This window comes from Bos mutus, chromosome 13 (genome assembly GCF_027580195.1).
Source record: "Bos mutus isolate GX-2022 chromosome 13, NWIPB_WYAK_1.1, whole genome shotgun sequence".
Classification (NCBI taxonomy): Eukaryota; Metazoa; Chordata; class Mammalia; order Artiodactyla; family Bovidae; genus Bos; species Bos mutus.
Genome location: NC_091629.1, coordinates 65,881,906 through 65,906,194, shown reverse-complemented (window position 1 = coordinate 65,906,194; position 24,289 = coordinate 65,881,906). Strand labels below are relative to the sequence as shown.

Here is a 24,289-nt window from a genome sequence, read left to right as displayed (position 1 = left end):
TAATTCCAAGTATATATATTTTTTCAGAAGGACAGCTATAATTATATACAGATGAGCACCACAGTGTAAGAGTTTTATTTTTCTTCTTTTGTAAATGTTTATCTTCACTTAGTTTCGAGGTCCTCACTAGAGGCTGGTCAGCTTCCTTTAAAAAAGGCAGCTGATGAAGTCCAAACCTCCCTGATATGTCTCCCACACTCCAGGCCACCATGCATGGCCCTAATCGCCTTGGAGCCCGGTACCAGACAAGGGATGACTCCCAAGCCCCAGAGCCCACTGAATCTATTCAAACCAGCCAGCCCACAGTGGGGCCAGGCATGGCTTGCACGGCCCCCCAGCCAACTCCACACCAGTTCCCATAAGGAAGCTGCCCTCAGGCCTGCAGTCTACTAGTGCCTTGTCTACAGGTCTCCTTCTCTCCCTGGCCCTGTCTTGGAGCTTTCTCTTGTTTACAGCTGTAAGTAACAGAAGTGTTCTGCCTTTCATCTATCTGAGCATCTGTGTGCTGTATCCTACCATAAGAAATATCTTTAAACCCTAGAAAACACCACCAATACTGCTAGAACACTGGACCGGTAATACTAGGGCAGTACTAAGGCAGTAATACTGGGGTAACAGGAGACTATACAGCAGCTAGTGACTTCCCACTATGATCTTAGGCAGAAAACAAACATTCCTCTGTTCTACCTAACTGTTAAAGAAAAGCAAATGCGCATATTTAGAAGAGCTCACCATTGTGGTGAAACTGTCTGCTCATTCATTCAACAAATGTTTACTGAGCATCTAATATGTACCCAGAAAGACAATGTGACTGCTTTCATAGAGTTAATATTCCATTAAGGGCAATAGAAAAATCCAAGATTAAAAAAAAAAAAAAAGATAACTAAGCCAACAAAAAAGGTCATTACAAAGTGATTATTCCTACAAAAAAATGTGAAAAGAGTCAGTGGGAAATGGTCCAGGAAAAGGCCCTTAAGGTACCATCTGAGTTAGGGCTTGAAGGAGAGAGGAGTGATCCATTCAGCTGGAGTATTCCAGGCAGAAATGAAAGAAGTATAAAGATTCATCAGGTAAGGGCTTGTTGTTCAGTCGCTAAGTCATGACTGAGTCTCTGCAATCCCGTGGACTGCAGCCCACCTAGGTCCCTCTGTCCATGGGATTTCCCGGCAAGAAAACCGGAATGGGTTGCCATTTCCTTCTCCAGGGGATCTTTCCAACCCAGGGAAGGTAAGGGCTTGGCACGTATGAAGAACTGACAAGAGACAGTGTGGCTGGAGGACAGAGAATCCAGACCATCAGGGCCTTAAGGCCACAGGGTGAAGATTTCAGAACATATCACCTTCACTCTCTATCCTCCTGCAAAACACACACCGTGCACTTTTTAGAAAACAGCTTCATTGAAGTATCTTTGACATACAAAAACAACATATTTAAGGTGGACAACTTGATGTTTTAATACATGTATATACTGTAAAAAGATCACCACAATCAAGCTAATTAACACCCATTATCTCTATCTAGTCGTCATTTTTTTATGTGCATACACAGTCACACTTTTGGGAATATGAATGGTTGTTTGTGGATGTGTTGGGGAGGAGACACAGCTTTATTCCCTGGTTGCTAGACTGCCTCAGGATAGCTTTAGCTTGTGTAACTGAAGTCACTAAAAATGTAAGAGTCACTACTGTTTGACAGGACAATTACTATTAATGAATAAAGGCAGGATGAAGTCATTTGATCATCATGTCCATATCATCCCTGTGCAAGTGTTGTCATGAAAGGCGAATGTTGTCTAGTAAAAAAGAAAGGAAATAGAGGAAGGAGAGGAAGGGAGGGGATGGAGGATGAGGAAGACGAGGAAGGCAGGCAGGCAGGCAGGAAAGGACTGTTACTGTTACTAAAAATAATCACCACCACTAGAACCACTGCTATGGAACCACCATTCTAAACTGGAAAAGAATAGGAGATCTACTTCTTTTTCCAAAATCAGAACATCTTATTAAATGCAAATCATTAATGATTTAAACTCCATTTAAAACTATTTGGAATATCCATAGTAATTTCAGATTATGCAGGAAAAGTGATGAGATATGTATCAAAAAGTGAGAACTTCATGGTAGCTTCTAATCCTAGCACATGTGTTAAGAGTTTAATGCTGTGAAATGCTTGGGTCTTTCTACTTTTAGTGTGAAATCATTTTTCAGATGAAATAGACAAAAGGCATTTAGCTAATTGTTTTACTATGCCTGACAAAATATTACCAGTTGTTTCAGTGAAACATATTGTTAGTATGGAAGATCAAATAGGACATTCTCTCCCCTCAGTTTATCAAAAGCTTTATTTATATTCAATAATGGATATCTGTTTTCATAAATTATTTCAAAGTGGGTTCTGCCTCTGACCCTCAAAAGGAATGAGCCTAAAAAAATAGGAAACTCAGCATGATCGGCCAGCTTAACTCTATCCTTGATAAGCCTGTCAGTTCAGAAAGGGTGATGAAAAAGGAATTGAGAGTATACACTATCAGCAGTAAACTAAAATATGCTGTCATAGGAGAAAAATGCTCTCTGTAACAGTGGACAAGTGAATAAAAACCATTCAAAGGACCTTAAAAATCAACTTACTTTACAGTATCTTAAAGCTTCCATGAGTGTTAAGAATCCTACAGCAGCTTGTTCATGTATACCAAGAAGTTCTGCAACAAAAAAGTCAGCAATGCATTAGCATACAGATCTGAAAAGCACTTCAATATAAATACATATGTACACATACATATATATGTTCTACACCAAAACTTTTACCCAAAATTGTACCTTAAAAGTCTAGCATATATTTACTGTTAAGAGTTCACATCAAGTCATCGTGATAGTCCTATTCATTATAAAATACCAATAGATTAGGTAATAGAGCCTTTGTATGTACATTAAATGCATTTATAAAACTTTATATTCAATGTTAACTTTTGATAGACATTTGATACCTTCCCTTTCTCCTCTAAATAAACACAAGCAGCAGCTTAAGACTGCGGAAATAATGAAGAACAGAACACAGTACCTGCTTTACAAAGGCTAGTGTTAGTCGCTCAGTTGTGTCTGACTCTTTGCGACCCCATGGGCTGTATGTAGTCCACTAGGCTCCTCTGTCCATGGGATTCTCCAGGCAAGAATACTGGAGTGGGTAGCCATTCCCTTCTCCAGGGAATCTTTCAACCCAGGGATCGAACCCAGGTCTCCTACATTGCAGGCAGACTCTTTACCCACTGAGCTACGAGGGAAACCCTTACAAAGGCTAAGAGCTTATCAAAGGAGACAGATGAGAAAACTTGTGCTCTTTGTTTAGATGAACACACACATCTTACAGTGGTGTTAAGAGCATCTGTTTACTGTGTTAGTGTCAGTGAGTCAGTTCAGTCGCTCAGTCGTGTCCGACTCTTTGCGACCCCATGAATCGCAGCACACCAGGCCTCCCTGTCCATCACCAACTCCCGGAGTTCACTCAGACTCACGTCCATAGAGTCAGTGATGCCATCCAGCCATCTCATCCTCTGTCGTCCCCTTCTCCTCCTGCCCCCAATCCCTCCCAGCATCAGAGACTTTTCCAATGAGTCAACTCTTCGCATGAGGTGGCCAAAGTACTGGAGTTTCAGCTTTAGCATCGTTCCCTCCAAAGAAATCCCAGGGCTGATCTCCTTCAGAATGGACTGGTTGGATCTCCTTGCAGTCCAAGGGACTCTCAAGGGTCTTCTCCAAGACCACAGTTCAAAAGCATCAATTCTTCGGCGCTCAGCTTTCTTCACAGTCCAACTCTCACATCCGTACATAACCACTGGAAAAGCCATAGCCTTTACTAGACGGACCTTTGCTGGCAAAGTAATGTCTCTGCTTTTCAATATGCTATCTAGGGTGCTCATAACTTTTCTTTCAAGGAGTAAGCGTCTTTTAATTTCATGGCTGCAATCACCATCTGCAGTGATTTTGGAGCCCCCCAAAATAAAGTCTGACACTGTTTCCACTGTTTCCCCATCTATTTGCCATGAAGTGATGGGACCAGATGCAGGTGCATGCAAGTGTTAACATCTGAGTTGAATCCTGAAGCATATGTAGGAATTTTCCAGGCCAAGAAGAGGATAAGAAGATAATTTAAAGAGAAGAAATGGCAAAGAAGTATGAAAAATCAATGTATTCAAGGGGTAAAAAATTTGTCAAAGCTTCCTTAAAGGTTTCTAGCCTGGGGAACCTGATAAATGGTGACTGACTGAGAGAGAGAATAAAGAATTAGGTTCTAAAGTGGTATGAAGAGAGAGCGTGAGTTTGGTTTTAGACTAGAATTCAGTGACCTTGAGGACTTCTAGAGAGAGATGGGTACATTACTAGAAGTAAGGTTCAGGAACATGGAAAAAGAGGTCAGAACTGGATACAAAGCTTTAGGGAATCATCAGCATGATCATGGAAATGGATAAGAGCAGAAAAAGCACAGAAAATGAAAAGACAGACTATTCCACATCAGAAATGTAACTATAATGGTAATAAATTCTTTTCATACACTACAGCTTTCAGCTAAAGTACATTAAGTATCAGGATAATAGTAACTTGGGTAACAGTAATTTGGGACCATACATATTTCTAAAAAGAATCTTTTTTCTAGTAAAAAATTATGTCCACTATAAACACAACATATATTTAACTCTACACCCTTTTTACTATTTGGTTATGTATCGTCCATTTTCCTGTAGGATATCATGTTTTTATCAATTAATGTAATAATATCAACTTATTTGCTTTGTTGTAAATATTTGACTATGTATCCTTAAGCACAACATCTAGATGTGTATACCAAGAATCGGGTGTTTAAGCTTTAATTTTTGTAAATTCAAAATTAATAGAAGGCATGTATACACACAGTTTGTATTTTTCACTAGCTTCTTACAGGCTCAGAGGAGACACAGCTACAGTTTCCAAGTTTTGCTTAGAATTCTCAGGGATGTCTAAGTTGCTTTTAAACTTATTTCTCTGTCTTAATTTTTAACAACCCCAAAAACAGTGATTATTATTTTCTTATAAACCAAATATGCAAAAGCTTTTTTGGATTCTCAATAATGTTTAATAACGTAAAGGTCATGAGACCAAGAAATCTGAAAATCGTTGGCATAGCATTCAGACCAAAAAGAGAAAGTGAGGGTTAGCAACCCAGATAGGAAGAGATGGTACCCCATAGCCTTTCAAATTTTTTCTTCCTCTTCATTCTGAAAATTAAGGAGCACTAAATATTCTCAAGTTCAAATAATACATGTTAAGAAACTATTTCACGTTTTAATTTCTAAAATCAGTTACCACCACCTAGTGTTATGACTTGATTACTACATCATCTATTTCCTTACAGATGTCTGGAATACTATATTTATAATATCATGCTACTAAATACACCAAATCAGCTTTCAAAACTCTTGAATAATGAATTATTCAGATGCAGTCAGTAATCACATGTTTAGCCATGTTGTTTGAATGGTAATATTGTAAATGGTAAAATGTATCATTCCTATGTACTTAAAATTTTTATCTTATTTTGATAGCTAAAGTGCATCATTAATAATATTATTGTACAAAGTTATAATTACAGTGAAGACATACTATTCTCACATATTAAAATTTACAGAATTTAGTTACACTAACTACACTTTTCTCACTAAGTCTCCAAGAAATCTGTTTAAGTTTGCAGAAAATTCTAATAATTCTGTCATTATATTTCAGAACTTTCTCTTGTTTTTAGCTTAGCAATTAAAACTAACCATGATTGAGTGTCTATCCACCTTTGTGTTCAGTCAGTCAGACTGTATCAAATTGTAGTTTCATATATTCACGAGTTTGCTTCTCCATACCCTTCTCTGCTCCCTGCTATCACTTCGCACTACTGTCAGGGTGTCTAAAGAAGTCCTTCTTAGGCCTTTCAAACTTGATACTGACTTGGAAAGCACATACTTGCACTATATTTATTTAACAAACACCCTGAGGGCCAGTATTGAAAAGAACAATGTTAAGCACAGTGTGGAATACAAAGGCATCACCAGGACTACGAAGACAAAGAAGAAACTCTCTGCAAACTATGTATCTAATGAGGGGTTAACACCTAAAACATATAAGGAATTCCTAAAACTCACTGTTAAAAAAAAAACAAAAAAAGTAACTCCCCAAACCAAACAAATTGCTAAACAAAAAAATCTGGGCTAAAGACTTAGACATTTCTCTAAAGAAAACATACAAATGGCCAACAGTATATGAAAAGATGCTGAATATCAATACCCCCAATCATCAGAGAGGAGGAAATCAAAACCACAATGTTAGGATAACCATTCTCAAAATCAGAAAAGATAAGTAGTAAGTGCTGGGGAGGATGTGTAGAATCCTTGTTCACTGTTGGTGGGAATCTAACATGAAAAACAGGATGCAGGTTCCCCCCCAAAATTAAAAATAGAACCACTGTATGATCGGCAATGGCACCCCACTCCAGTACTCTTGCCTGGAAAATCCCATGGATGGAGGAGTCTGGTGGGCTGCAGCCCATGGGGTCGCTAAGAGTTGGACATGACTGAGCGACTTCACTTTCACTTTTCACTTTCATGCACTGGAGAAGGAAATGGCAACCCACTCCAGTGTTCTTGCCTGGAGAATCCCAGGAATGGGGGAGCCTGGTGGGCTGCCGTCTATGGGGTCACACAGGGTTGGACACGACTGAAGCGACTGAGCAGAGCATGATCCATCAGTTCCACCTCTGTGTATTTAATTGAAAAGAGTGAAATGAGGATCTCAAAGAGATACCACATTCCCATGTTCATTGCCGCACTGTTCACAACAGCTGAGAAACAGACAACCTAAATGTCTAGCAACGAATGAATGAAGAAAGCGTGCAACATCCATACAAAGGATTACCATTCAGACTTACAAAAGAAGGAAATCTTATCGTATGTGCACATACATGAACCTTGAGGACCTTAGGCTAACTGACGTTCGCCAGTCACAGAAGGAGAAACATCGCATGATTCTACTGAGATGAGGTATCTAAAACAAACTCAGAAGCGGAAAGTAGAATGGTGCTGATAGGGGGTAGAGGAGGAGGAAATGGGGAGAGGCTATTCTACAGAGAGAAGAGTTTCAGTTACATAAGACAAATAAGATTTGCTGTACAATCTCATACCTATAAATAATACCATACTCTAAAAATTCGTTGCAAGGGTAGATCTCATGTTAAATGTTCTTACCACAATTTAAAAAAAGTCAAATTCCCCACCTCCGCCAAAAAAAAAAAACTCAACAGTAGGTGACAATGTAGAATGTGATAAGTATGATGAAGGCAAAATGCTCAGAGACCAGACAGATGACCAGCAGCTGTGGGTCTCAGGGGACTCCTGGGGACAGCACAAGCAGTGGCAGCTGAAGGATTGGCCGAGCAGAGACGGGAGGGATAGAAGTCTTCAGGCACAAGGAGCAGCATGCACAAAGAAATGAAAGTAAGTAGCATGATTCTGTGCAAGCGTCGATAAGTTCGTGAAGGCTGAAAATATAAGCTGGGGTGAAACTATGTAAGGTCACTGAGTAAGTAAACAATCTACACACAATGGAGTATTACTCAGCCATAGAAATGAATGAAACTGTACCATTTGCAGAGACGTGGATGGAACCAAAGACTGTCATACAGAGTGAAGTCAGTTAGAAGAAGAAAAACATCAAATAGTAATGCATATATGTGGAATCCAGAAAAATGGTACACCTGTGTCTTATCTAAAAGCAGAACTAGAGACACAGAAGTAGAGAACAAACTTATGGTTACCACGGGGGGAAGGAGGGTGGGATGAATTGAGAGACTGGGATAGACATATATACACTACTATGCGTAAAATAGATAATTAATTTAATGAGAACCTACTGTATAGCAAAGGGAACTCTGCTTGATGCTCTGTGGTGATCTAAATGAGAAGGAAATCTAAAAAACAGGGGATACATGTATATGTACAGCTGATTATGATATAGCAGAAACTAACATCACTGTAAAGCAACTATACTCCAATAAAAATTTAAAAAAGAATCTATAGTTTAAAAATGGAGGGGGGAGGCTTTTTTAATAATGCTGGAATACCTAAAATTTTAAAAAATACCAAAAAAGGCTTGGTTCATCTCACTTACAGGTAAGGGTACATGCACTTTGAGCCATGAACTTTGTGAAATCTACTTTCGAAGTGAAGAGCTTTTTAAAAACCCACTAACTGGTTGTTATATTCCTGAGAAGTCAGGTTGCTACAGAGTTGGCATCTAGCCAGGGTTGCCAATTTCAGCCAATAAGAATACAATATGCCCAGTTGTATTTAAATTTCAGATACAAAATTAAAATTTTCAGTATAAGTATACTCCAAATACTAAACAAGACATACTCCCACTAAAAAGGATTGCTTATTTGAAATTCAGATTTAACTGGGAGCTTTGCATTTTATCTGGGGTGTGTGTGTGTGTGTCCCCAGTATCTAGGGGTGTGTGTGTGTGTGTGTGTGTGTGTCCCCAGTATCTAGGGGGTGTCCCCAGTATCTAGGGGTGTGTGTGTGTATGTGTGTGTGTGTGTCCCCAGTATCTAGGGGTGTGTGTGTGTGTCCCCAGTATCTAGGGGGGTGGGTGTGTGTGTGTGTGTCCCCCTCAGCAGTGTCCAACTCTTTGTGACCCCATGGACTGTAGCCTGCCAGACATCTCTGGAAATTTCTCCAGGCAAGAATACTGCAGTCGCTTGCCCCTTCTCCAGGGGATCTTACTGACCCAGGGATCGAATCTAGGTCTTCTGCGTTGCAAGCAGATTCTTTACCATCTGAGCCACTAGGGAAGTTAGAATTGGGATATTTGGTAATCCTTTGGGAAAAAAATAAAAAGGTAGATCTCTATTTCATACCACTCATAAATAAATAAAATCCAGATGGATTAACAGGATAAACATTAAAAAGAAATAAAGCCCACCAAAGCATTTGAAGAAAATACTAGGCAGTGCTAGCTTTAACTTTGGGGTGGGAGAAACACAGAATAGATACACAGAAAAAAATGTAAAAAAAAACAAACAAACCCAGAAGCCCTCAAAGAGATCAAATGATTTAATTTCATCAAAAATGAAAGCTTTGGTATATAAAAGGTAGCAGTGGCAAAGTTAAAGAAAACAGAAATGGTTGAGAGAAAGTATCTACAACAGATTTAATACATAAAGAACTAAGAATTTGTAAAGTACCCCTAGAAATTATAAGTAAAATAACCTCTCCTTCTAAAATGCCAAAAGACAGACAATTCCCAGAAAAAGAAAACACTGAAAGTTGACAAACATATGAAAAGATGATTAGGTGCAGGTTCACTAGGAATCAGAGAAATGTGAATCAAAATAGGCTACCAAGTGTCAGTAAACTGACTGACAAAAATATTAGAGAGTCAAAGTTCTGAGTGCTGGTTAGGACGTAGAGAAACAGGAACTACACACTGCAAGCATAAGTTTATACTCTTCTAGTCGGTAAAGCAAATTTCCAAAGGTAATTTGGCATATGAACGTTTAACAGGTATTCCTCAAAAGGTTAAATAAACACACAGTTATCATATGACCCAGGATTTTCACTCCTGGGTAGATGCTAAAGAAAAATAAAAACATCTTCTCACTAACATTTGTACATAAATGTTACTAACCACATCACTTATCATGGCCAAGTGGAAACAAACCAAATGTCCATCAACTGATGAATGAAAAAAGAAAATGAGAAAATGTGGTATAAGCTATACAATGAAATATTTTTCAGTAAAATGGAGTGAAGTGCTGGTTCATGCCAAAATATGGATGAACCTTGAAAATACTACACTAAGTGAAATAAACTGGTACAGAAGTTTAGATATTACATGATTCTATTAAATGTCCAGAATAGGCAAATCAACAGAAATAGAAAGCAGATTAATGGTGGCTGAGGGGAAGTGACTACTTATGGGTTTAAGGGTTCTTTTATGATACATATGTTTTGAAACTGATATGGTGATGACTGCACAACTCAAGAACATATTAAAAACCAGTGACTTATACATTTTAAATGGCAGATGTGTAAATTATGTGAATTTTATCTCAATAAATCTATTAGTTAAAAAAAAGAAAAAGAACAGAAGCCTAACTGTAACCTTTATTGGTTGGATCCACTCTAAATAATTCTATGTAACCTCATCTGAGCTCTTAATTCTGATTGCACATTTACACATTCCTTTCATAATTCATCTTTATACTCCTTCTTAAAGCAGTGGATGTAAACTCTTTCTCCTTTACATGCCTCTAACTTTGTCCATTCATTGTCAGTGGACAAATTCAAAGTTCTCCCAATTTAAATATTTGATACCTCAAAATGCCTTTTTCTTTTTCTTTTCTCAATACATTCTTTCTTCTTGTTTTAGAAGAACTGTGTATCTTTCCAACGTCACTGTTACCATCAACTCCATTTACTATCTCTTCTATTAAAAGCAGTTTTCCTCCTAACAGACAATTTAGGAGACTTCTATGCCTTAAAACAAAACTGGTGTATACCATCTCTTGGTCTTATGACCAGGCAATGAACTCCTCTCTTTCCATCCTTTAATCAGCAAAATGTCCTTGCCTGCATTCCTAAAATATTTATTCCTTATGCTATGGATTCTATTTCAATTGCTCTTTTAAGGGAAAGCCCTCATTAACTGCTAAATTCATAGCCTATTCTTAGTCCTCATTCTCCTTGACTGAGAAATTCAGCATGGCTCATTCACTTAACTCTGTATCACAATTAAAAAAAAAAAAATCTTTGGATAAAATTTTCAATCTCTGCTTCTCTCTATAAATGAGGCAAAAAATTACCTCTTAGGGCTATTGTGAAATTAAATAAAATGAAATTCTTCTATATCATCTTATATATTTATTTTCACACTGAAAACTCTGTTCAGATCAGATCAGATCAGTCGCTCAGTCGTGTCTGACTCTTTGCGACCCCATGAATCGCATCACGCCAGGCCTCCCTGTCCATCACCAACTCCTGGAGTTCACCGAGACTCACGTCCATCGAGTCAGTGATGCCATCCAGCCATCTCATCCTCTGTCGTCCCCTTCTCCTCCTGCCCCCAATCCCTCCCAGCATCAGAGTCTTTTCCAATGAGTCAACACTTCACATGAGGTGGCCAAAGTACTGGAGTTTCAGCTTCAGCATCATTCCTTCCAAAGAAATCCCAGGGCTGATCTCCTTCAGAATGGACTGATTGGACCTCCTTGCAGTCCAAGGGACTTGCAAGAGTCTTCTCCAACACCACAGTTCAAAAGCATCAATTCTTCGGCGCTCAGCCTTCTTCACAGTCCAACTCTCACATCCATACATGACCACAGGAAAAACCATAGCCTTGACTAGACGGACCTTTGTTGGCAAAGTAATAGGCTGTCTATCATGATGATTAACTATGCTGGTTGTAAGGGAACCAGACAACTGTGGTTTAAACTCCAGCTTGTTTGCATGAAATAAGATAATTTGGTGCCTTAGTTTCCTTTATTCTAAGACCTTCATAGAGTAGTTTTAAGAAAAGAAGTGAATAAAATAGGAGAAAAGAAGACAGTCACTAAATATTAAGAACAGAGGTTGGCATTGCTAAGATGATGCTTGTCACTGCTGGATAATGGGCTTTCTGTTGTTATTATTATTTATTTATTTTTATTTATTTATTTACTTGGCTGTGCCAGGTCTTAGCTGTGGCACACAGGATCAGCATTCTTAATAACTGTCAATAGTTGTTTAAAGAAAATGAAATACCTGAGGACAAGAATTGTTCTCTGCTACCAAAACAGTGACTTAAAGTTGACTTCCTATGTAATGTTTCTTGCACTTATTCATTCACTCAATAAAGTTCATTTGAAAACCTATTGGTTATTTGTACCTTACTCTCATCTATCTAATTCACAGCTGAATTCTACAGATTCTACTTTCCCAGAGGCTCTTTCCCAGAGGCAGGGGTCGAGCAGAAGAACATGCTATGGTGGACTGAGCACAGGCCTGGGCTGTGGTCAGAAGCCGTGGACGCCTGCTGTTGGACATGGGGTGAATTACAAATGACCTAAGCCTCGGTTTTCTTAACTATAAACTGAGGTTGAGAAGATACACATCCAAACATATTGCTTGGCACGAAGTACACAATCCTAGTGGCTCTCTTTCTCTTCCTTTGCCACACCTATTTCATCCTGTTACTTCCCACCCACTGACTACCTGTTCTAGTTTGTGACCTGTCATCCCATCCCATTCCTATGCATACAAGCTGACAGGTTCAAGTTCTTATTTTGTCTTATGTTACTGTTCTGCTTAAATGCCTTCAATGACTCTCTTCCTAACACTTGACAACTAAGGTTTAAACTTCTCAGTATCAAGATCCTCTGGTTTCTTACCCAACCTTATATTTATGATCTTTTCTGTGTTCTTCACAGTCAATGCTTTTATCTCCTCAAATCTGGCTGTACATTCTAATTATGTACAGGTAATTTTTAAATTATCATGTCCAGACCCCACTACCCAGAAATTCTAATTTGTTTATTTGTTCTCAGCTGGGGCCTGAGTACTGACTTACTCTTAAGCTTCCTAAGTGACAACACATAGTCGGGATTAAGATACACTGCTCTAATCAGACTGGTCTGTCTCCCTGTCTCTAGACACAAACCTGTTATTTTTCCCTCTCTCTCATTCCATGTGGCCTCATTAAAATGGCCACTCCTACTTAATGGCTCCCCACTCATCCCAAGGCAAACACAGTAGGAAAGGTTTCCTCCTTTCCTTGAACTTCTATCATACTTTACTTCAACTTGTGTTCATTTCACCTTGCATTATAATTACCTGTGTGCATGCTCTTGTTTTCCTCTTTTGAGGAAAGGCCAAGTATTCCCATGAGCTGGTTGAGGCATTTTAGAAATTTTATCTTAATCTTCATAATCTAACATTTCTTTAAGGAAGGTATTACCTCCCTGAGTTATAAATTAGGAAACTGCAGACAAGAGAAGTAAAGCAGCTTGCCTAAAGATTTGCAAAACTAGTAATTCTTTAATTATAATTTTTCCTTTGTATAATACATATATCACAATCTCCCCCATGTTGTCAGACAGAAAAATATCCAATAAATGCTGGATGAATGTATGGATTTTCATTTTAATTTTGGTGAATGAAAACAGATTCAACCTTAAGCCAACATTCATAACAATTAAGGGAGAATGCAAGAAGTATACCATGTCTATTTTCTTTTCCAAGATAATATTTTAAAGTCTTTACTTAGTTTTGATATTTAAACTATACTTTAAAAAAAAACACTGCCAGACAATAGCTTTGAAAGCTAGTATTTCAAGAAACAGAAAAGGATAAATTAGTACATGTCAACAATCTAAACTGGATAGCTGACCAATATCCTGTAAGTATTGGGTTGGCCAAAAAGTTTTTCAGAAGATGTAATGGAAAAACCCAAATGAACTTTTTGGCCAACCCATATATAGCATGAAGAAAAGCCTATGGAAGACTTGAGAATCTGACATGTCTTTGACTAGCAGGGTTGAATACTTTCAGCTATCAATCAGAATGAGGGCTCAAGAACAGGATGGGTTCAATTACAAAAATATAGAGCAAGTTCAGCTCACTACTTTTTTTGTCAGTGAATTTTACTGTTTGAACTTTGACCTTTACCAGAAATCACCTAAACTAGGTTCTCATTTTCACCTCATCACTGAGATAATTTTGTATACATTAGCTAATGTAGGATGGAAGGGTACCTCTTAGATTTCTTAAATAGTTAAGTGAAAGGTTGGATGGTGTTAAGGTGCTCTTCAATTTTGAAATTCAGTCATTTTTACTGATTTTTCCCCCTAATATTGTCTTCTTTCATGTTTCTATTAACTCCATGTATTTCTAAAATTTGAGAAAATTTAAATTTAAGATCAAGATTCATTCATTTAAATGGGAGCAGAAAGCAGTAACTATTATTTTCTCAGTCATAATATTTGCTTCTGTAATTTGTTGACAGTTTTATCCAATTTTAGGAGAAAAATTAAACTTCCCTGTGAACTACAGGAGTCATGATTTCTGTTCTATATCACACACTTCAAGTATTACATACTTAAGAGTCTGACATGCCTTTAACTGGCAGTGGTAGTTATTCAACGTATGCTGAAAGAACAAATAAATGAATTCAGACTGACCAAGTAACAATAAGCTACAGGGAATCTTTTGCAGAGCTGTATATCAGCTCTCCTTAACTAGATGGATCGGCCAAAGGTGCTTGACTTCAACGTTCCTGGCAACATATGAAGGTATACGAAAGAAATAATTGAGACCAGAGATGGAGGTGATGGTGGTTTAAAATTCTCAGACAACCTTAAATTTACCCAGCATTTTAAAGGAAATTACAAACCTTAAAAGTAATACAGGAAAAAAACCACTAGACTCTTAAATACTTCAAATCACGATACTCATAATTTTTCAATTTTAAGCAAAATTCAATAGTGCTCTCGACTTACAGACAGATATCACTAGATAAGTACAAACTTTACATATATATACATTTTAATTTTACATATATCCAAAGACCTATGACTTTTTCTAAACAAGTTAGTCCTATAATCTTAATTTTATATTAGAGAGAGCTAAAGGCTTAAGTAACTTGACTCAAGTCATATACTTGTGATTTGAACCCAAGTTTGTCAGCCTCCAGAGTCTATGCTCTTCATGTTATAGTGCTGTGAAAACTGTAAGCGATTCCTCTATACTAAAGCATTTATCTTAACCTCTAAGTAACACAGAACCATTAAACAGATGAATCAACAATCAACTGTATGTTAGTGGAATACTCATCATAAACAAAATAAACACAACAAAGGATAAATATACTTACTCATTCCTGAGCATTCTCTATCACCATCCCATACATTAGAAACAGCGTGTCCTGTCAGCAGGAGGTTAATTAAACTTTGGCTATTAATAAAGATTAAAAAGTAATTAAAGTATGAATATACTAATTTTTAAAACAAATTACTCTTATGATAAAGCATAAAATCATGACTTTTTACATTAAATTATGTTGTTTAAAAAACAGAAAAACCTTACAGTTCTCATTTTATACACAACCTTGCTAAATGTATCACTTCCTGTGTCACCACAGTGGCATTTGTTGTTCTATATAATCACATAAATTTAACAACTTTATTCAAGACATCATATTAAAATAGATTAACAAAATGATACTTAGACTGCTAATTTATTTATAATCACCTTAAAAACACATATATACTTTTTATTATTTTGTGTTTGATGCAAGACATGTGAATTTAACCTCTGGGGCAGAAAGATCTAAAGGAAATATGTTTTGGAGTGAGTTAACAATCAGTCATTGTGTCATCAATTTTTAGCATAAATAGCTATAAAAAGCTTGAGAGGCAGGGTTTTCTCAGAGAAAAAGAAAAAAAAAAATTTTTTTTCCCGCAAACAGGGAAAGCATTCACAAATACACATGGGTGTACTTATTTCTAAGTTAAAGTGAGCAAATTTCATCTATTAGAAAATTTCATGAATGCACTATCAAGTAAAATTTGTTAAAATATTCCCATTGTCATCCTAAAAGAAACTATTTGCTACAATAAACCCAGTGCATACATAGACCTAAAGTGTAAGTTAATACTTCATACCTAAAAGCAATGTATAAAGCGTAAGACTGCTCATACTCAGAGACTTTAAGCTGTCCGTACCGACAAACAAAATTATCTGACTCAGTGTGTTATCTTATGTGCATATTATCAGTCCTAAAACCTGAAGTCCGTATAAGGAAATAATAGATTTTAGTTAATTACCTGCCATGTCCATACACAGGATCTATCAAAGGCTCACTCGAATCTTCAATTTCATTTTTTATGTTTTCAATGCCCTAAAGAAACCAAGAATTCATTGGCTTATTTTTAAAAGTAAAAATGAAAATTATGGTAGTTTAAAAACTAACCAGTTTATCCTATGAATTAATAAAACACAATTATATAAGTAACTTTTCTCCCAAAGAATTATCCAGATTTGAAATGGGGTGCGTTTGAAATGAAAATGGTGAGAAGCAGTTAATTCTTAGAATCTTTTCTTCTGTGTATTCTACATCAGAACAGGTAACAGATCCAATGTGTGAGTTAAAGGGGTGGGGGGGAGGGCCAGAGAGGGAAGACAGAGAGAGTGTTTAAGTTTCAAGAGAAGTGAGGAGAAAATTATTTTATCTGAAAGTTAATACTCATTTAACTTCAGGTGAAATTAAATTTGAACCCAATATACTTACTGAGGTACCTGATGTATTTTCTTAGATCATTAAAACACTAAATATATACACACATGATAAAGATGTACATTTAAATACACAACAGGTATTTCTCGTACATAAGAAAATGGAAGATTCTCTTGTGATTGTGTGTTCTTATATATTGGTCATTCAAATGTGCACTGACAAAATGTAAACTAGGAGGGCAGGAGTTTCTTATTTCCTGAAAGCCAATTTTCTGGTATTTTTTATCGCCCCAAAGATCACCCAAATCCCTAAAGGTCTAGCTACTGGATAAGTACAAGAAGGCCTCGGCATTTTATCTCCATCAATTTCAAAATGACAAAGATAAACCGCCATTCACTGTGCTATTCACCATTGATTCCATTTGATTACAGGCCATTTCTAAAAATTAAAGAGATGATAATCAACAATCAAAATAGTAATGATTGTGGAAATACTGTAGAAGGATACAAACAAGTTTAAGATCTCACACTGGCCTTCCTTGTAGACAACTATACAAAATGGACCATCACAAAGTCACAATGAATAACATAATCAAGTGCCAAAAATCACTAGGGAGAGAGCGGACCTTATGTCAAAGACCAGGTCAAGGAAGAACTAGACATGACAGTTTTCTTGGCTGTGAATGACAAGACAGAGAGGAGGTATCAAAAGTTTTGAGTGTAAGAACTGGGAGAGTACTGAACAGTCATGATGAGCTCATTAAGAAACCAGGCATCCTCAGGACCTCCATCACTGCCAGTCCCCATTGCTAATTGACTACTAACTACTTTTCATTCTTTCTCTTAAATATGCTCCTAAATGATTTAAAATTTCTAAGTTTAAAACATGCTTCTAAAAAATATGCTCCTTTTCTTTCCATTTCCATGATCACTGCTCCGGCTTAGGGTCACCTATTTCAGGAACTACTCTTTCAGTTTCCCTGACTCCAGTCTTCTTATCCACATACCAACTCCCTCCAGCACAACTCTGATACCAATTTAATGAACCTTTTAGCAACAGAAAGATCTTGTTACTCCACTGCTCACAATTTTTGATTTGTTCCAATTCTGGCCACATGAAATGAGATTTTAAGTATTTTTGCACAAGAATTCTTACATATATGCCATTCTCATCTTCCATGGTTGCCTTTCTGGTATATTATGCTACGCTAAGATAATGTCTTTATACCTGTTGTTCCCACAGCTTGGAATTTCTTCCCATAGTTATTCTGTCCAGAAAACTTCTCCCCATCCATCTAGTGATGCCTACAAGGTCTGCTCTTGATTCAACCATATGAACTGAGGCACGCCTTCTATTGTCCCACTACGCTTTGTGCAAGAAACAAACACACACCAAAAACACTGCCAAAATGGAAGTAACTATTAAGGGGTCTACTTTTTTGTTTACAACATCGAAGAGGAATGATTAAACAAAAATTGTACCCCACATTGTAAGTTTAGTCCCTAATAAACAGTCAATGCTCAATAAACATTTATCAAGTGAATGAAGTCTGACTCCAGATATGGCAAATCCAGCAGGATAACTCAGACCAAACAGGTCGCTGGAGATGTGAGGCTGGCACTTGCAGAAAAGGGCAGGACCAGAAGTGTACAGGTCAGAATGAACCATATAAAGGTAAGCTGAGAGGCTACAAAGGTAACTAACAGGAAAAGATGGAAATGAATCTATAAGCAGAAAAGTAATTATGAGGCATTACAGAAAGAGAACCAGTACAGTGATTTATCAGGTAAGCTAAGAAGGGACTGGTGTCAGATACAGCTGTTCCAGAAGGGGTTTAGGGGTCAAGTGCTTCCACTATGATCAAAGAAAATAAAATACCAAAGACCTCACTGCACTTCATAACTAGAACATTACTGATGAATCTCTGCAGTCTAGAAGATCATGGGTGAAGCTTGAAAAGTGGTTAGGTAACAGGTGAATGGAGAGAGAGAGAGACTTATTCTTCATTACTGGCACAAGACATTCAATTCTGAGATTTAGAAACAACATCAGGAGTAAAATTTCTTTCTGCAGCAGGAAAAATACTAAACTCAAATGAAAAAAAATCAGAAAAACATCTTCTTTAACCAACCTTTGTCAGTAACACAGAATACAGAAAAAGCAATACTCCAAATTTGTTTCCCCACATTGAATACTGGTCCAAGACAGCATCTCTTAATTCTGCTAAACTTCTGAATGATCTTTTTCTGGGGGGAAAAAAGAATTAAGTATTAACATGATGATGAGATTGACTACATTCATAAATGGGAACATTTTAAAATTGTCTTCTACATTAAAATGCATACATACAAACAGGAGATTTTTGTGTCTCAAATTTTCAAATATAAATTTAGCCATTAAAAGCCAAAGCTATTGCTGACAACTGTCATTATACGTAATAGGTACCATTAAAATAGAAAGCCTACTTGGTAGCGAACCTCTTCATCTCTTAGGTGAACTGTCTGACATCAATGACTTCTTTAATGATCATACAGTTATTTAAGGAATTAGGTGGTCCTCTTCTAGGACTGTTTAAGAACAAAGAAACTTGACTTTTTAAAGCTTGAGAATTATTTAACAAATATGTGAACACCAAGGATAAGGTGTACATTTGTGGCTTCTTTTACAATAACGTTGTATTTCAAATCAAATGCCACTCACAATTCTACCAACATAGCTATCCTTACCTTTTATTTCACAACAAAAAATTTAAATACTCTAATGAAAATATGGCACTGTTAATGAAAATTATAGAAAGCATATTTTGACAATAAGCAATAACACAAATACTTATCATACTAGAAATCTTTATTTTCACTTGGAGAAACATTAAGCTAAAATGTTTTTTCATTATAATGATGAAAAAGCCTTTAATGTTATAAAAAGTGTATTTACAAAGTTAATTTGGGAATCAGAATATTTTAAGAACATATTGACAAATTATTATTTTTTTTAAAAATCTGAAAACAAATTAATCCTCAAGCATACAAATCTAAGTACCTTTCCACAGTATGAACAGACTTAAAATGGCAAATGTGTCCACAAGGTAAGTATTTTAAATGTTCCAATGTTACTTACTGAATTAATGCATGAAATCGCTCAAAGCCAAGCTCTTCGACAGCCAAGGCAGCTATACATAAAAGACACTTTTCAGCACTACACATGGCAAATAAATGACACAAGATACACACAGCAGGCTGTAAATACTTTTAAGCAATCAAAAGTTTCCCTCTTTCCTTACTCCTTAGAACTCTCAGTTTATTTTCCACTTTACTGAACATAAATTTATATTTCAACATCTTAGGTATCATGAATAGAACTAAAATGTATTTTAATACTGAGAATGTAGAAAGGTGATTAAATAATAAACATTTTCTTTGAATTCAGTTGTGCTAGAATAGTTAATAACATGTGAGAAAGCATTGACAATCATAGTGCTTCACACATAATTGCAATGTGTCCTGCACTTCTAAATCATCTTTTGTTTCTTAGAGCCAAGTCAAATCTTCACAGCTAATCTTCCTCTAATATAAAATCTTTAGACTTGATGTTTCATTATTAAACAAATGTGTATAAAAAGGCAGAGAACTTTGAAAGTACACAGGTTCAACGACAGCTTTAAGTTTGTTTCCTCATCTACTTGTATAACTAACTGTTGACAAGTTTTCAGCATCTTATTTAGATTATATTGACTAATAAAATTATAAAATTTTAAGAAATCAAAGGAAATCAAAGAAAGCATTTAAATGAAAAGTAATGCTTACTTAGCACAGTTCTAAGTTCCAGGCCCCTTTTTAAATGCTCTATGGGCCTTAATCTGATTTAATCCACCAACAACCCTACTACCCCATTTTACAGTAGAGGAACCTGAGGCCCAAAGAAGAATCCTCCCAAGAGCAAAAAGCTATAAACAGCAGAACTGAGATCTGAACCCAGATAGTCTCAGCTCCACAAAGATGAAGTCTTTCAAGAAATCCTACACAGATCAAAATGCTCACTCTAATCACAAGGAACAATTTCATATATACCTTATTAAATAAACGTTAGTACTTTCAAATACTAATCCTCACTAGAAAACTGAAGAAACTGTTTCACTATGTATTCAAAACTGAAATTTTGATTTACAATAAAAAATGTCACATTATTTTAGCCTTTCAAAGTCCAGACTTAATTTTCAAATGTTTTGAATTACTTTTTAACATCTGTAAAGTCCAAATGGATTCATTTAAATAATCTTTTGATTTGTGTGTGGGAAACAAACTGAAATTGAACCTGAGTATTCACTACTGCAAATAAGTGTGCATTACCAAAAGCCAAACTACACACCACAAAAGCCAATGAAATTAATGTTTGTACACAACGTAATACTGACAAGGGGAAAAACACTTCACATGTAAATTTTCAAGATAAAATAAACCTTCTGCCTAATCTTTTCCAAACTGAACTAATTTCTCTGTGGTACCTGATTATCTAAATAATTTTACTAAGTGTACAATATGAAAGTTGACATAGAGATAGTAATTTAGAGTAAAGAGGCAAGCAAAATAAAAAGCTTAGCAGGCAGGATGGTAGAAAAATATAAAACACAAGAAAAAGAACATAGCTGGGAATAAAGGAAAAAACAGGTAAAACAGATTGTTATATGGAATAAATTTTAATATAAGTTCATTTCATTGTCAACATCTAATGTGAATTTTCAATTACTAAAACTTCTCAAATTTATATAACATTAAAAATCAATTTATAATAGTTTCATTTCATGTCTATTTTAAAAATGAGACAAAGTAAATTGGAAAATTACTAAAAAATGTTTTTCGGAGGCAGAGTCAATATAATATGCCCACATAGGTTACTGAAGTGCCAAAGTTAACATCAGAAGGCCATTTAACCTAGAACAATTTAACCCATCCACACAGAAATGCACAGCACATCCAGTGAGCACATAGTTTACTAGGATACTCATGAAAAATGTTAGCAAAAAGCTATTTTCTTATAATATTAATACATGGAGTACGTTTAGCCACGTGTTCTTTAAAACAACTTCTAACCTCTTCATCTATTCCTATTAAGATTTTAATATCCTAAACTATTAAACATGCTTTTACGCAATCCAGTAAAATCTGGAAAATATTTTAAAACCAGCCTTAATGACATTTTTAGATTATCAACCTTGTGAGTATTTTCCACTTGTTTTCTTTAACTCTAAAAATATATTAAATTCTTTTTGAAATGCTATGTTTGAAAGGCCTAAAAGGAAATGCCATTCAACTGTTTAAATTTGAAAAATTATTTCTTGCAAATGTACTATTAGTAGAATTTGCCATTGTAACTGCAAAGGTGAGAGAGAGAAGATGCTGACATCATAGAGACATGTTGGCTCAAGGATACAACTTGCCTCATAGACAATCCTATAGGGAGAGCAAGATATATACCATAGCAACTGAAATTTACTTTTTAGAAATTGGGTGTCTACAGTTTCCACAGAGACGAAAGTTAATGGATTGCACTATAAGTAGAACAAGTCACTTATTTAGTAAAGGCACTTACAACTATCAATTACCAAAAGCAACCTACAAGCAAGTTAATTTCTAAAAGAAAACCAGAAAAGCAACTCTTTATCTGTAGTACAATCTTTCTAGTTCATTCTGGCAGTTTGTAGGTCAACTATGTAAGAATTTTTAAAAACCATAGAATATATAATTCTATAGAATATATAATATATAGAATATATAATTCTTGTGAGTGAGAAGAGCTGTTATTTTTCTTTAAGAGAAATCTTCAAGGTATGAAAAACTTAAATGAATGCAAAATTAAAACTCATAATAAAAAAACTATCTCAAAATAATTCATCTATAGTAACCTTGTCCAAAAAGTTCAGGAGGAAAAGAAACAACACAGGGAAGAAAAGTGTCCCCATTTTTGCTTTAGGAAACAGCTGAAGATAATTAAGACATTTCCTAATGTAAAAAACAGTCATAATAATTTCCCTGTTTTTCCCAATACCATGGAAAACACTGAAGTATTTGAAGCACTGAAGTATTTGAAGCAAAGAAAACAGAAATATGTTCTTTCAGCTTTCTAAATGAGAGTTCCGAAGCTGAAAAGAGACTGTCATCAAGTAGAAGTTAACTAGAACTTTTACTAAGTTTACTTTAAGAGATGCAGTTCCTATGGTTTTTCCCCAAAAATCAAAGAAAAAATAAACAAATGTAATATCCTCCAGCAATTAAAATTATCAAGAGAAATGAAAACTAACAAAGCTCAAGGATTAAGTAAGCTTAGGCTAAAAAACAGATCTTATACAACGTTTAAATCTTGTTCTCTCTTTAAAATTTCCAATAGTTCTATTCAAACACACAGACAAGAAATTATTTCAGGAAATAAAAGTGTGTCTTACAAGAATGTTCCACTTGGCAACTAGACTGTGCAGGGCTCCCAGAAAGGCTAGCGGTTTCCTCAGTTGTCTTTCCTCTTAACCAAGAAACCAAGCAGTAGGATCCCGAGTTGTCACAACCAGCACTTTCTAAAATATCACACAAGGTATGACAAAGGAGTTCCTTCCGCTCTTCCTCTAAAAATAACCGAAGCATAAGTTACAATGGTTTTCTCTGTGGGGGACAAAAAAACCCTGTCAAATAACAATGTTAAGAATGTGTTAATTTAGTGACGAAAATCGAGCATTTTTTAGTGGGGCAGAAATCCATAAACCACTGATCTTCAATTACAGTTTAGAAAAACAATGTGCTTGAGGGTTAAAATGTCACTGCTATTGAGTATTTCCATTCAGGAGAAAAAGAATCCTGGAAAATGCAGAATTAAACATCAGAGGAAAGAATATGCTATGTGGAGTAAGCTGATACTGACTATCCCTTTCTTAGGCTGCAAACAGAGCCTTTCAGCCATGAGGATTCCCTTCTTGTAGAACCAGGTCTTCTAAGGGCCTGTGGGGACCTCTGTTTCTCCCCATTTCTGAATTAGTCTCATGTCTTTGATCTCCCAGTCCCACAGGGGGAAGGATAATGAGATACCATCAGCACATATAAGGACACAATCCATTACACTAGCAGAGGCCCATTGCGGTTATGCTGCATAGTATACAAACCACTGATACTGTACTGTGGTGATGTGAGCATCAGACATTTATTAAAAATAGCACAATGCTCAACTTTGTCCTGAACCTTAGCCACCCTCCCCTTTTCGAGTAGTGTTCGTCTCCAGAAGCAGTACCACTTTCTGAAGCTTTCAAACAAAGGGGATAAGAGCTATATACCCCATGTAAAATTTTATGCTAGAGGGAGGTTTCTCTCTCCCTAGACAGACTAAGAGTTCTTTCAAGACTGGAACTGTCCTATTCACTTTGGCACCCCACGCCAGTACTCCTGCCTGGAAAATCCCATGGACGGAGGAGCCTGGTAGGCTGCAGTCCATGGGGTCGCTAAGAGTCGGGCATGACTGAGGGACTTCACTTTCACGCATTGGAGAAGGAAATGGCAACCCACTCGTGTTCCTGCCTGGAGAATCCCAGGGACGGGGGAGCCTGGTGGGCTGCTGTCTATGGGGTTGCACAGAGTTAGACACGACTGAAGCGACTTAGCAGCAGCAGCAGCCACCACAGCATTTACAACATGACAATGCTACAAAAATTTCTTATCAATATGAATGTTTCTATGCAAGAAATTTTAGAAATTTAATAAAATGTTCATGCTAGTAACAGTCTCTTTTGAATAGTTTCTTTCTTCTCTACTGAAATTTATTTTGCATTTCAGTTATTAATTAAAAATACATGACAGTGACACTTTATCTCTTAAATTTAAAACCACTAATAGAAGGTACCTGCATGGTTTGGAATGAAAGCTGCTCTGCCCTTATACACAAAACTGCGATTATAATATATTCTACCTTCTTTCAGTAGTCATTGTGAGTTCACATGAGACAGTGTAAGTAAAGAAAATACCTTTGTAAACTGTCAAGGATGC

The 24,289-nt window shown here is 36.3% G+C and overlaps 1 protein-coding gene and 1 long non-coding RNA gene across 7 annotated transcripts in view; one reads left to right on the top strand and one right to left on the bottom strand.

Moving 5' to 3' along the window:
* LOC138990473 (uncharacterized) overlaps positions 1-13,344 on the top strand; it is a 129,548-nt gene extending 116,204 nt beyond the window's left edge. For all 3 annotated transcript variants that reach the window (XR_011466626.1, XR_011466625.1, XR_011466624.1), the window contains one exon: positions 11,957-13,344. This is a non-coding gene — a long non-coding RNA (uncharacterized lncRNA). The remainder of the gene's footprint in view (positions 1-11,956) is intronic.
* MINDY3 (MINDY lysine 48 deubiquitinase 3) overlaps positions 1-24,289 on the bottom strand; it is a 79,686-nt gene that overhangs the window by 38,543 nt on the left and 16,854 nt on the right. For 2 of the 4 annotated variants that reach the window (XM_070381907.1, XM_014483175.2), the window contains exons 4-9: positions 22,711-22,884; positions 19,392-19,443; positions 18,406-18,520; positions 15,865-15,938; positions 14,913-14,992; positions 2,625-2,695 (exon numbers count right to left, since the gene is read on the bottom strand). In XM_070381907.1, coding sequence (XP_070238008.1) covers positions 2,625-2,695; positions 14,913-14,992; positions 15,865-15,938; positions 18,406-18,520; positions 19,392-19,443; positions 22,711-22,884 — 566 coding nt within the window. Of the gene's footprint in view, positions 1-2,624; positions 2,696-14,912; positions 14,993-15,864; positions 15,939-18,405; positions 18,521-19,391; positions 19,470-22,710; positions 22,885-24,289 lie in introns of those variants that run through there. The other 2 variants (XM_070381908.1, XM_070381909.1) reach the window with 2 other exon arrangements.